The sequence below is a fragment of the Quercus robur genome, chromosome 7, assembly GCF_932294415.1.
Source record: "Quercus robur chromosome 7, dhQueRobu3.1, whole genome shotgun sequence".
NCBI classification, from domain to species: Eukaryota; Viridiplantae; Streptophyta; class Magnoliopsida; order Fagales; family Fagaceae; genus Quercus; species Quercus robur.
The window spans coordinates 26387400-26399766 of record NC_065540.1 but is presented as its reverse complement, the minus strand read 5'-3'; the positions used below and the strand labels follow the sequence as shown (position 1 = coordinate 26399766).

The window sequence follows — 12367 nt, the reverse complement described above, 5'->3', positions numbered from 1 at the left end:
TAAAATACGGAAAATAAAGAACACAACAATATGATGACCCAGGAAAACCAAATCGGTAAAAAACCTGGGGAGGATTCAATCTAGCTATCCTCAAGGTAAAACAAATCCACTATGAAAGAATTGAAGTTTACACAATAGCGACTTAAACCACTAACATTCTATTGCTACCTCGAGTAGGAAACTTACTATCACGATCACGTGATAGCTCCGAGTCCACAGACTACTTTTTCCTTAGATTCCTAGCAATCACAAGCACTTATGCTTGTATATCTTTAAGCTCTTGAAACAGCAACTGAATTGATCATCAAGTTCTTGACATAATCTTGATTCTTGATAATCCTAAGTGTATGTGAAGGCAACCACCTCTAGATCTCACAGAAGATTCACACACACAGCATAAAAAGCAACACTAAAACATGGTTAAGAATAGGAATGTAGATCTAAGCATAAACATGGCAAAGAACACATGGACGTGTAGATCTAAGCATAAGCATGGCAAGGAGCCTAAATCATATGGATCTAAGCACAAACATTAAATTTAGACATATCCTAGCCCAAGAAGGCTAGGCCAACGACACCAAAGCGATAAATCATGGCATAAGCAAGTAAACATGTTATTAAAATTATAAAGACATGCTAGGAAGTAAGAACATGCTAGGAAAAGCAATAAAGCATTTTATTAAGCAAGATAAAGCTAGGAAAAGATATAAAAAGAAAAGGGTGTGGATTGTAGCTAAAAAGCTACATCCATACCCCTAAACCTGAAATCCAAGGTATCGAACCAAGGAGAGGAAGATTGTGTGCAAGAACACTACCTTGATGATTGTAGAGAAAAGTGGAGAATCTAAGGTGTTTGGATCTGTTTGGATGAGTTTGGGAGAGAAATTAGAGAGAGCAGAGAGAGAGAATCTACCTTGGAAACTACCCAAAACTCTTCTCTTTTTTTTCCTAGAATTGGATTGAGCTGCTCATAGTGTCCTTGGAAAGTTCTAGATGTCTAGTTTCCATAACACTAAATAAATTAAAAATCCAACGGTCGGATCAAAAGTTATGGCCTCGAGAAGCGTGTTAACGTGCTTTGTCTAGTTTTCAAGATATCTCAACTGTTTTAACTCAAATTTTGACCCATGAATAGTTGTTGGAAAGGGAATTTGATAATCTTCATAATGGTGCTAGTCCCAACTTGTTTTGATGTTCAGATCAAAATTAGGATTTCTGGTGCCCTGAGGAGTCAACCTCCGGTCAAGCTTGGTCAAAGTTGACTAAAATCACCGAGTAGCTCGGGTTTGATGTAGAAACATGAAAAATGTTATTTTGAGATGATTTTGACCGACTTTGAATTTTGGTAAACACAGGGTTGACTAGGTACATTTTGATCAATTTGACCTAAAAGGGCACTTCGAGTGCTCTAATGCCCGAACGGGTTGCGCCACGTTAATCTAGATGTTTATGCGGCCTCATGGAGAAAATATAATATTTTTGGAATTTTCGAGGTCCGGTACACAAATCAAGGGCAAACAAAATATAGTGTCTACAATATATTATCTCTTTTAATGAATGTCTTTCCTATTTGCAAAATAAAAACAAAGTAACTTCCATGTTTAATATATAAAATTAGTGTTTGCTACTTATTCATAGAATATTTAAATTCCGTATATTGCTTTTTTGTTTAATTGTTGTAAATCTGAATAATATTTTGCTCTCTACTATCAAATTTTTATAAACTTTTACAAAACATGTTACCTTTTCTGTCTCTTAATTCACTAATGGAAGAAGCATTGATTTTTATTTTTTTTTTGGGTTTAGTGTTATAATTTTTCTTTCATCTCACTTTGAAGTTTACACATTTGTCCATTAATATCACACATTTGTGAACTACTAATACACCCAGGAATGTCATGAGGCTAGCTACAAAAATGAACAAATCCACGAAAGAACATATGATTTCAATGTCATGTCAGTGTTTATTTTTTGGAGCTAGCCTCATGACACTTTTGGTTATATTAGTGTAAACACCGCATTTTGTACCTGTTAATAAATTATGGTCCCCAGCCCCAATGATGAGCTTGACATATTTCAACCAAGGGTAATAAGGAGTTCACAATAGTTTGGAAGTAATCATAACTCAAAAGTGTTCAAATCAATTTGAAATCGAAATTGAAAAAAAAAATGATCTTTGCTCATTCTCTTGACTATAACTTTTTATCCACAAATAATTTTTGAGTGAGGTTTGTTGAATTGGAAAGTAGACATCTTGGGATTCAATTTGAACATAAATTTTGCCTAATTTGGACTTATATTGAGTAAGTTATGACCATTTGAAGTTGGGCCAACTAGGCAGTTTGATTTTCTAGATTTTAAAACTTTATTTTAATGGCCCAAAACATCATGCTTTGATGTGGGTGGGCCCATAGACTCTTGAGAATGTCCAAAGATCATTAAAAAGCCCTCAAAACTCTAATTTTAACTTATAAATACTTATCTTGTGTCTCCAATCAAAACCCTAGTGAGAGAGAGTTATTTTTTTGCCTCAATTTTCTCTAAAGCCCTAATTCTCTTTTCTAGAACACCCACACAGAACCTTTTCACATTTTTTACAAATTAAAATCCTCTCTTTAGTTAATTCTAAGGTAGAAACTATTTTTCCAAATTGGTTTCTCAAAACTTTTTTCAAAATTAATCTTGTTCTTGAGTTGTGATTGTCAAAAACTATTGTATTCTTTAATTCTCTTGTTCTTTCAACTTAATCTTTGTGTTATAGGCACTGAGGGGTCGGTTAAATATCAATCAAGTTGCGTTCCATATGCAAGGTGAGCCTCTCTCTTCATGGTTCTCCCTTAATTTGAATCTTTTATAACTTGTGTTCCTTTTTTTCTTAATTAATTTATTTGTTATATATGTTTTAATATGCTTGTTTAGTTTAGGTTTATGTAGTTTTCATGTTTTAAAGCATGTTAGGTTGTTAGTTTCTTTAGTTTTTGTTTTTGCTCTGTTTCTGTGTTTCTGGGTTAGGGTTTTTGGGGGCATGTCTATGCACGCATAATTCTGTATGTGCACACATGCTTGAAGTTTGCGTATGCATACAACTAGCCCACATATGCAAGCTTATGTGCACGCATACTTCAACCCAGAAACCCTAATCTGGCTTTTTCTGCTTCTTTTTCTTTATTTCCTTGTGTCATATGCCTTTATTTTGGCTTCTTTTTATGTTTTTTGAGTCTCTGTTCCTCTATTTAATTGTTTGTTTGCCTTTAACATACTAAATTAGGGTTTTCTTTTCTTTTCTTGCTTTAATACCTTGTACATGCATTCATGTGTCCATTCATTGATGCATAGATGCTGAGATGTAGTAAGGTAAGTAAGGTAAGTCATGCATCCACATGAACATGCATTGGATATATATTTAATGATGAGTTGAACATGCTTCGTTGGATGATGTGTTCTTGATGTCTAGAATGCAATCACATGTTTCTTTGATGTTGCCATGTCTATGTTTTTGCCCTTGTGATATCTTGTTGTTTGTTGCCTTGGATGAGATGATATGATATGAATGATAGATGCATGCTACGCTTGATGTGAGTTGCCATGATAGATGTATGTTAGGGCTTTTGGGATGATTGATGCCATGTTGGTTGCTAGATGTATGTTAGTGTGTGTGTGTGAGTATAGATTACAATATAGAATGAGCCTTTAATGAGATTAAGACATAAGACACAATGACTGGAAGCCGACCCACGGGTCGGGTAGGGTTGGGTGTCTAACACCTTCCCATCCCATACCTAAACTCCTAATTCATACTCTGGTGGTAAGACTAGCCCTTCCATGTAAAAGCGCTATATTTATGATTTCTATACCTAATCTAGGTGGTGACTCCATCTTTTCTCCACCTCGGTCCACTCGACTGAGACGTACTCCCCTTTCCTTTAAGTAGGAAACCGCTGCGCCCACAATTAGTAGTTCCCCAATGCGTGATATTAATGGACAAATGTGTAAACCTCAAATTAAGATGAAAGAAAAATTATAACATTAAACCCAAAAAAAGAAAAGAGCCTTACACTCATCACACACCCCTAGGTATTTTTGTGATTGGAAAATGTAATAATCTCAAATTATAATGGATGCAAATTATTAACCTTTACAAAAAAAAAATAGAAGAGCCTTTGAGCATATGCGTGAGCATGTGCTCAGAGGGTAGTACACTTTTATTGCTCTCTCTCTCTCTATCTCTCTCTCTCTCTCTCTCTCCATCGTTTATCCATGGGTCAATTCTCTCTCAAAATTCAAAGCTGAACAAATTTGTGGCAATGGATTTGCTGGTTGGAATTTGTTGGGTCAACGTAGGTCACGCAACTAGTTTGATGTTGTTGTCTATGGTGGTGAGTTTGTGTATTAGGAGCGGCGATGTATTTGAGTTTTGGCGGAAGCAATCATGGGCTCATGGGTTTGGGCAGTGATGGGTTCAGGGTTGACAAGCCCGATAAGTTCAGGCAATGATAGGTTTGGGTGCCTCAAATATCTGGTGATTGGGTGGGAGTGCTGACTACTGAGAGTTTTGATTTGTTGCTTTTGTAATCTATCTATTCTTCTAGACTTCTACTATTTATTTATCTATCTGGGCTTCCCCCGTATTAGATGATAGTTTGATAATTCAAAAATACCTCTACAACTTTAAGTTTAAGTAGAGACAAAATTAAAGGACAATTAGATAAAAATACATCTCTATTTCCCATTAAAACATAGCCTATAAAAAAGTACCACTAGAGATTCAGAGATTTAAACTGCTCCAACTCTCCATCCTTCAATAAAAATACATCTCTAAGCACACATTTTTATTTTCTTTTTTCTTTTTTTACATGTTTTTTTCTTACCTTTACTAAGTCTTAACCTTTTTCTTTTTTCTTTTTTTAATTTGCGGTTTTCATTACTCCTAATTTCATGTTTTTTGTTTTTATTTATTTATTTTTAAAATTGTTACTATAACTTCTCATCCAAATTTAGTTGTCGAGGTTGAAGCATTGACGTGCCGTCGTGCTGTGAAGTTTGCATTTGAAATCGGTATTCATGAAGTAATTTTTTAGGGTGACTCGATGATTGTGATACAAGGTCTTAATCACGGGCTTGCTAGTGAAGCCATGTATGGCAACCTGATAGATGATATTCTTATCCATGCTTCTCATTTATCCTGCTTTGAATTCTATCATGTTAAACGTTCTTGTAATAGGATAGCTGATGCATTAGCAAAAAAGGCCAAATCTGGGTTATAGTTTCAGGCCTGGATAGAGGACCTGCCGGATGATATTACCCCCTTGGCTCTCTTTGATGTCCATTAATTCCTGTTTTTTCTGGTTTTTGTTTCTAATAAAGCCCCAGGCTGCTAGTCTGGTTTCTCAAAAAAAAAAAAAAAAAAACTTCTCATCCATAAATTTAGGTACTATCATTTTTTTTTTTTGGAACTGCAACCCAGTTGCTAAAACAAAACATAAATAAATGTCTTCTTTTCCCCTCCTTTTGTTTCTCTTTGAGGCATAAAAATGTAATTTTCTTATTACTCAATCTTTTTTTTGTTCTCTTTCTCACATTTTTGTGTGTTTGTTTTTATTTTACACAAGTTTATAGTTTTGAAAATATTTTCCTTAACTCTCTTTGGGTATTCAAACTTGAAATATTCTTCTACACTAAAATTAGATATTTCAAATAGTCGTTTTGTATAAAGAAATTCAAAGAGAGAATAGTCAATACAACATAAAAATATTAAAAATACAAATAATTTTGGGATGAACAAAAACTTAAGGACAACCTAATAAAAATACATCACTGACTCCACGTACAATCTTGCCTACAAAATAGGACCACTATGTATTTAGAGATTTCAATTGCTCCAACTTCTCCATATTCCTTCAATTACTCAGAATCCTAAGCCCACATTTTTTTTTTTTTTTGTGGCTTCTTTACTCCTAATCTCACGTTTTTTGTTTTTATTTTTTCAAATCTCCTCTTGTGGTTGAGTTTTAAAAACTAAACTGATGGTTGATTTGCGGCTATACTTGTCAGGTGGAGCGCTAAAGCCTAAAGATGATTTTTTTTTTTAATTAATTTTTGGATTTTTTTGTCTTTATTTTCTCTCTTAGAAGTTTTATTTTTATTTTCTATTTTCTATTTTCTACAGAAAATAGCGTCATTTTTGGGACCATTAACGGAAGAAATGTGATAGAGGGCGACAAATGCCCAAGAAGATATCTCTCAACGTGCCATTACACTTGGCGAAACTGGCAAGGTTTTGCTGCTACAAAAATTGTAACAAACTCACCTGCAAATTATTAATCTCAAGAACTAGCATGATCAGCATTGGAGTTTTCCAGTACTTTTGATCAATATCACCAACTTTAATGAAAGTTACATACATGTCTGACTTACATATCCTTATTAATTATTCTTCGACTCAATCTATTTCTCTTCACTTCTTCAGCTGTCTAAATTCAACCACATATGGCTGCAAAGAAGAAGATTGCATAGGAAAGATTCTGTTATTAGAACTAACGTCTTATTCTCAGCTTGTCTCGAGTGAATTCAATCATTTCTTTAACTATGATATCTAGAATACAAATAAGAAGATGATGTGGCAAGAGCCTTATAGCTCAGTGACATCGCCCAACTATCCTCATAAGGAGAACCTAAGTTCAAATCCTCCTTCTTCCACTTATTATAGCAGAAAAAAAAAATGATACAATTTATAATCCACTTTCGTTGGTTATAGTTCAAAACAACAACCGCTCTTCTGTTGTTCAAATATGAAAACTAAAGTCGTGATCTATCGCTCTTCTTTCTTGGCATCTGCAATGCATCATAGTGACCAAAACCATGGTAGAGAACTCTGATGGGATTTTCTTTTCCATACTCTTGGCCATACTCAGCTATGGATATCAAGCCACCAGCATCCTCATCGTACATGTATACTGTAATTGGCATCCTGTAGCTAACTCCTATCAGTTCAACATCCAAGATTATGTAAAAGATGAATAGTCTGCAATGCAGTAAGTGCATCTTGGACTGGTTCTTTTCCCTATATATAATATGAATATTTCACTTGTCTGTTAATTAGAACCTCTAGATTTAACTCAAGAACCCCTAAAGCAGATGACAAGTCCCAGCCTCCAATCCCCCACAACCCAACTACCACATTGAGCACATTAAGAGAAAGAGAAAGAGAAAGAGAGAGACTTACTGGAGAACATGTGAAGCTAGGAACAATTCAGGCTCACCTCCCCATACATGTGGCTTCTTTATATGTGATACATATGTGTCAAAATCTCCTTCGACAAACCTGTTAACATTGTGAAGCCATCAAACTTCAGCCACGTCAGCAACAATTACAAGGAGTAGCCTCCATTGCCAAACTTTTTAACTAAATTTCTTTTCCATTTTAATTAATCATGAATAATAAACAACAGTTTTTTTGTAAAATACAAGACATATATCATCAGTGATCAAAACAGGGCAAACAAGCGTAGCACTAAAGTTGTCAGAATGACAAAAGCATACAACTCAAAGACTTACCATTCGGTCTCTTCCCTTCTTTTGATAAACTCATCTGCAACCTGACAAATGTAAAGATCAACACATATTAGGGGTCGACTGAATTAAAAAATAAACACATAAATAAGCCTGCATCAAACATTCAGAAAACCCGTCAGTGTTATTTGTTGAGGACTAATACAAAGAGGTCAATTACATGTTAGAAATTCATTATTGTTGTGATACCCCAAATTACATGTCAAAAATCCTGTCAGCGTAATTTGGTGAGCACTAATACAAAGATTGTCATATCCCAAATTATGTGGATTGAAATGGATGTGTCTACACGGATGTGAGTTGTGTCCCACATTAGGTGTTTGCTGCAACTCGGCTAGTCTTTTTGGGATATAGCACAGATGGGATTACTACTTCCTCTGGTCATGACATTTTTTCCCCATCATTCATATCTTCTTATACAAATAAATAAATAAATATTCCAGTTATGAGTTTCAAATGGTAGATGGAAACCTTGGTATGGGTAATAGAAATAATGCAGTGACCGCTGCAGCAGGTACGCAAACCATGCTTATTAAATTAAAATTTTAAACTCATAACTGTCATAGTGGAGGAGCATAGGAACCATACTTTAGCCCGTAAATCATCCGCTAGTTCTCTTTGTAAGCTTTCATTTGGAGCTGGTTTCCCTGATCGTAAACAAGCCCCATGAGCAACAGAGCGGAACAGACATCTCCCATCACCAGGTATCCCTGCAAAGAATGGAGCAGTTATCCACACTGACACATCCAATCAAAAATAATAATAATAATAATAATGAACAATAATAGTAATAATAATAATAATAGTAGTAATAGTAATAGAAATAGTAATCTAAATAAGCAGTTTCAAAGTATAGAGAATTTGATGCACCAGAAACAAGTTATTTAAAATATGAATGAAAACTGTATAGATGCTAAGTATGAAATGATGTTCACCAGTGATTGAATAATCCGTATAGACTTTCTTCCCATGTGAGAATTTAGCACATGATTCTTCTTCCTTATGCCCCTCCTTGTGAGATGCCTCTGCATGTGTGGGTTCAGAATTTGAACAACAAACCAGTAAGCCAAAAATTAAGCCAGCAGAGGCACATCCCTGGGGCCAAGATACTGGCCCCACATTACACTTGATTTTGGGAAGCATTCCTTTTTTTGGCACCAAAAGCTTCATATTCAAATTTTGGCACGCTAATGAAATTTCAAGATGCCTTTTCTGAGGTCCTTTACTGCTTAAACATTTAACTAGCAAGTTTCCCCTTTGATTTGAGAAGTAAGACCTGAAACAGCTTCCATGGAACGTTTGGTTAGCACGTGATGGAGTAGATAATATCTTGGAAACAGACATGCTACCATAGTTTGTTTTTGAATGCCCAGGGTACAAATAGAAACAACGCAAATTGGATGGTCCTCGTGACACTGCAGCACAGATTTTGCTGCCCATCTGGGATTGAAAATGGGCACTCAGGTGGACAACATTCTTAGCACATGTGCTGATGGGAGAGCAAACACTCTTATTGTCATAACCTGAGGCATAGGCACAGTGCATTATTGGCCAACTAATTACAATAACACTTCTTTAAGTATCTCAATATCACTGATTTTCTCATAAAAGGAGCAACTACCTATGTAAAGAGCTACTCCTTTTTCCATTAGTGATCTACATATAGAGAGAGATCACAGAATTAATTATTATTAACAAACAGCACCAACAGACAGAATGATCCATGTTTAAAGAATCACTCCTTTCTCATTAAATAATATCCTAAAATATAGATGTTTATCAACCTATCTTGCTCTATAGGCAAAAGTTTTGCAGCTCATACTCCATTGCACAATACAGGGAAGTTTACTTGGTCACTTCTATAAAAACAAATCTAGCAATATGCTTTTAAGTACTAGGGAACTGTTTGTATATATTTTTCAAAGGAGCATTCCTTGTCAATGGCAGAGCATCTCATGTATCTTTGCATGAGATCCTCATTTATGGTATTAGGTCAGGATTGGGACTTTGCTCATGTAGATACTCAAATTAATTTCCTCAACTCCAAATTAGTTTTAGCCTTTATGGAGACCTGAGGACCTAAGCCATAGAGTAAAATAATCAGGGTAACAAGCCTAGAATTAGACAATAACACCATGTTTTTCCAACACCAACCTTTGAGCCTTTTCGTGTTAATATAGTTCTCTCACCACTCATATATGTATTACAAAGATCAACCCGAAAGAACTTACAAACATGAGACATAAAGATCAATTTTAGACACTAGGATTAAGTGAAACATCAAGGTGAATCACATACAAGGAATGGATTAATGCCTTCTTACCCCTTACAAAAATAATAGTTTTTTTTTCTTCTTTTTATAGAACACACATAATAGGTTCTAAAAATTTCACAAGCTCCTTTCTGACCAAATATTTTAATGTCATTACCGGCTAGCTCTGAATCTACCAAAAAAGCACTACATTGTTGAAAGGTTCTATACATTTGCCCTTTCACAAGACATTTCTATGGACAAAGACTCCCAAGCCAAACATGATATTTCTTTCACCTATTTATCCCAAGATCAAGAGAATCTATAATTGCCTCATACTTATGGATCAACTAGCTAGAACATTGGAGTATCCACTCCCGCCAAAGCTCTACTATTATGCTTATTCCAGATACACCACATCAAGCACAGCATTACTGCCATCTAACCTACACCACCATTCCTTTTCTATTTTCCCATAACCCCTTCAATTCTTCAACAAATCAAATAAGAATTTAGTGATCATCCATGCCACTTCAACCAAAGAGTATTCTAAGCTTAATGACACAAACAATAAGACTATGATGTAATGAATGTCTGCATTTTTCTTGAACATAAAGCACCAAACATATAAGACACTACTCCTTTTAATTATATAGAGGCTAAGATATGGCCTAAAAAGGCAAGCCATATAAAGAAGCCACCTTAGAAGGAACCCCAGCTCTCCAAACAGTCATCCATAGGAACACCAATCGACAACTATTTTTCTAATTTGAAAACCAGGCTATTTAAAATCTGCTTGCATTATGTAAACTAAAAAATCCAATGCTTATATATTCAACAGTACCATCAAACACGAGTCAATAACTTATAAAACCTGACAGCTCCACTCCTTAAAGAAAGGAAAGCCTTCATGCTTTGATGATAAATATTGTAATTTATGGGACTCAATTTTTGTTTTTAATTGGTAATAACACACACAACACTCCTAAACTCATGACCGAAACCTCCATCTTGTTCTTACAAGGAGAGGAGATGCCATTTTAGCTAGAGCTCATTGGACATTGGTTTGGACTAACAAAATAGACGAAGACATTTGGAATTTTAAAAATTAACCCTAAATGGGATCTTCTTTTGAACCATATTATCATCAATGTTGAGTAATTCTCCCTAATACTATTCAAACTCAAAACCTTCATTATACCCAGACTCAATTAAGTAGCAAGAAGCGAGGAACAAGTGCAGGCAATACAAAATTCTGTTCCTCTTGTGACGAAAAGAATAAATCGCAATTGCTTACTTGTAAATGCATCATATAATCTTAAACAAACAAAACCCAATTGGTCAATTTTAAGTAGCAATAACAGAAACAAGACAAGACAAGGCAAACATGGAATATCCCATGAAGTCATGATCATGAAAAACAAGAATGAGTTAATCCAATCCAAACAACAGAAAAATCAGAAAGAAAACCTCGCTTGCTTGTTCTGGTTTTGAAGAAACAGAAAGCTCTTAAATTCTACAATATATAGCCAAAACTGCAAAATAATTAGAAATAGTAAATTCAAGGGTATCATTGGACATTGCTAATTATGAATAACAATGTTTAGGAATGCGTCAATGAGCAACATAAAACAAAAAAAGAAGCAACTTGCAAGTAACATCGTACAACACAAAATGTTTGAAATTTTTTGCAGACATTAAGAAACCGAACCTGTTGTGTTGTGTTCACGCAGAAATGAATAAGGACAAAAGGGCGATTTGTAATCTTTGTAAAATATAAATAAAAATAAAAAAAACCCAGGAAGGAAAACACGTGATAACTGTGGAGGAGAAAAGGTAATGTATTGTTGGGCGAGATTCTAGAAGAGGAAAGAAGCAAAGAATTAGAATACCTGCAAAATTCTCAACTCGATTTGAAGGTTTTGGATTGTGAGATAAGCCGCGTCTTTTTTTTTTGTATTTTTGGATTTGTATCTGTGAAGTTTCTCTCTCACCTCAGCTGAAACTCTCTTGCTTGACTTGCTTGACTTGTTGCTACGCTATGGCAAGCGGTAGCTTCTTCTTCGTTTACAAGATGGTTGGCACGTGAATTTTTTAAACATAAATTCTAGTCCTACCAATTACCAAAAAAATATGGACCATGTTTGCCACGTGGTTAATATAAAAGTGACAGTTGATAAACACATCTGTTACAAAAGTTGTAAATTTGATTGTGGTAATAGAACTCTTATTGAAACCTACTGCTGTAATCTCGTTAAGAGTTAAGACCAATGTTTCAACATCATTACTTCTCCAATGAAATTCCATTTAAATAATAATAATAATAATAATCTTATTCATGTATACAAACCTGAAAGGAGTATGTCATATGTTCGCAAAACTTTATTTAAACCTTAATGAAAAAATTGAAAAAAAATGAATATTATATTATATTATATTAGGGAAGTTAAATAGTTAGAGAATATAAACTAATTTGTTGCATTTATATAAATTGTGTCATTTTTTGAAAATTTCGCCAAACTGTCTTCTCATGAAACCTCAAGAGAT

At 34.6% G+C, this 12367-nt stretch overlaps 1 protein-coding gene across 8 annotated transcripts; it reads right to left on the bottom strand.

Annotated features, from left to right (window-relative positions):
• Positions 1 to 6205: 6205 nt before the first annotated feature.
• LOC126692955 (OVARIAN TUMOR DOMAIN-containing deubiquitinating enzyme 4) lies at positions 6206 to 11896 on the bottom strand. 8 transcript variants are annotated; one of them, XM_050388787.1, is made up of 8 exons: positions 11713 to 11895; positions 11291 to 11355; positions 9191 to 9225; positions 8505 to 9092; positions 8158 to 8279; positions 7555 to 7595; positions 7223 to 7321; positions 6206 to 6490 (listed from the first exon to the last, which is right to left on the bottom strand). In XM_050388787.1, exons 3-8 carry the CDS (start codon positions 9216 to 9218, stop codon positions 6463 to 6465), a joined length of 906 nt encoding a protein of 301 aa, XP_050244744.1. In that variant the 5' UTR covers positions 9219 to 9225; positions 11291 to 11355; positions 11713 to 11895; the 3' UTR covers positions 6206 to 6462. The 8 variants fall into 8 exon arrangements, with proteins under 8 accessions (XP_050244744.1, XP_050244738.1, XP_050244740.1 ...); XM_050388781.1 differs by lacking the exon at positions 6206 to 6490 and adding an exon at positions 6506 to 7060 and having other exon boundaries at positions 11713 to 11896; XM_050388783.1 differs by lacking the exon at positions 6206 to 6490 and adding an exon at positions 6506 to 6967 and having other exon boundaries at positions 11713 to 11892.
• Positions 11897 to 12367: the final 471 nt, after the last annotated feature.

Excerpts from the sequence above, each read along its gene's own strand:
- LOC126692955 (XM_050388781.1), bottom strand. The coding sequence starts at position 9,218 with ATGGAAAAAGGAGTAGCTCTTTACATAG. Across the intron at positions 9,093-9,190 it reads AGGAGTAGCTCTTTACATAG|GTTATGACAATAAGAGTGTT; the intron begins GTAGTTGCTCCT and ends CCTATGCCTCAG. Across the intron at positions 8,280-8,504 it reads TACGGATTATTCAATCACTG|GGATACCTGGTGATGGGAGA; the intron begins GTGAACATCATT and ends CATTCTTTGCAG.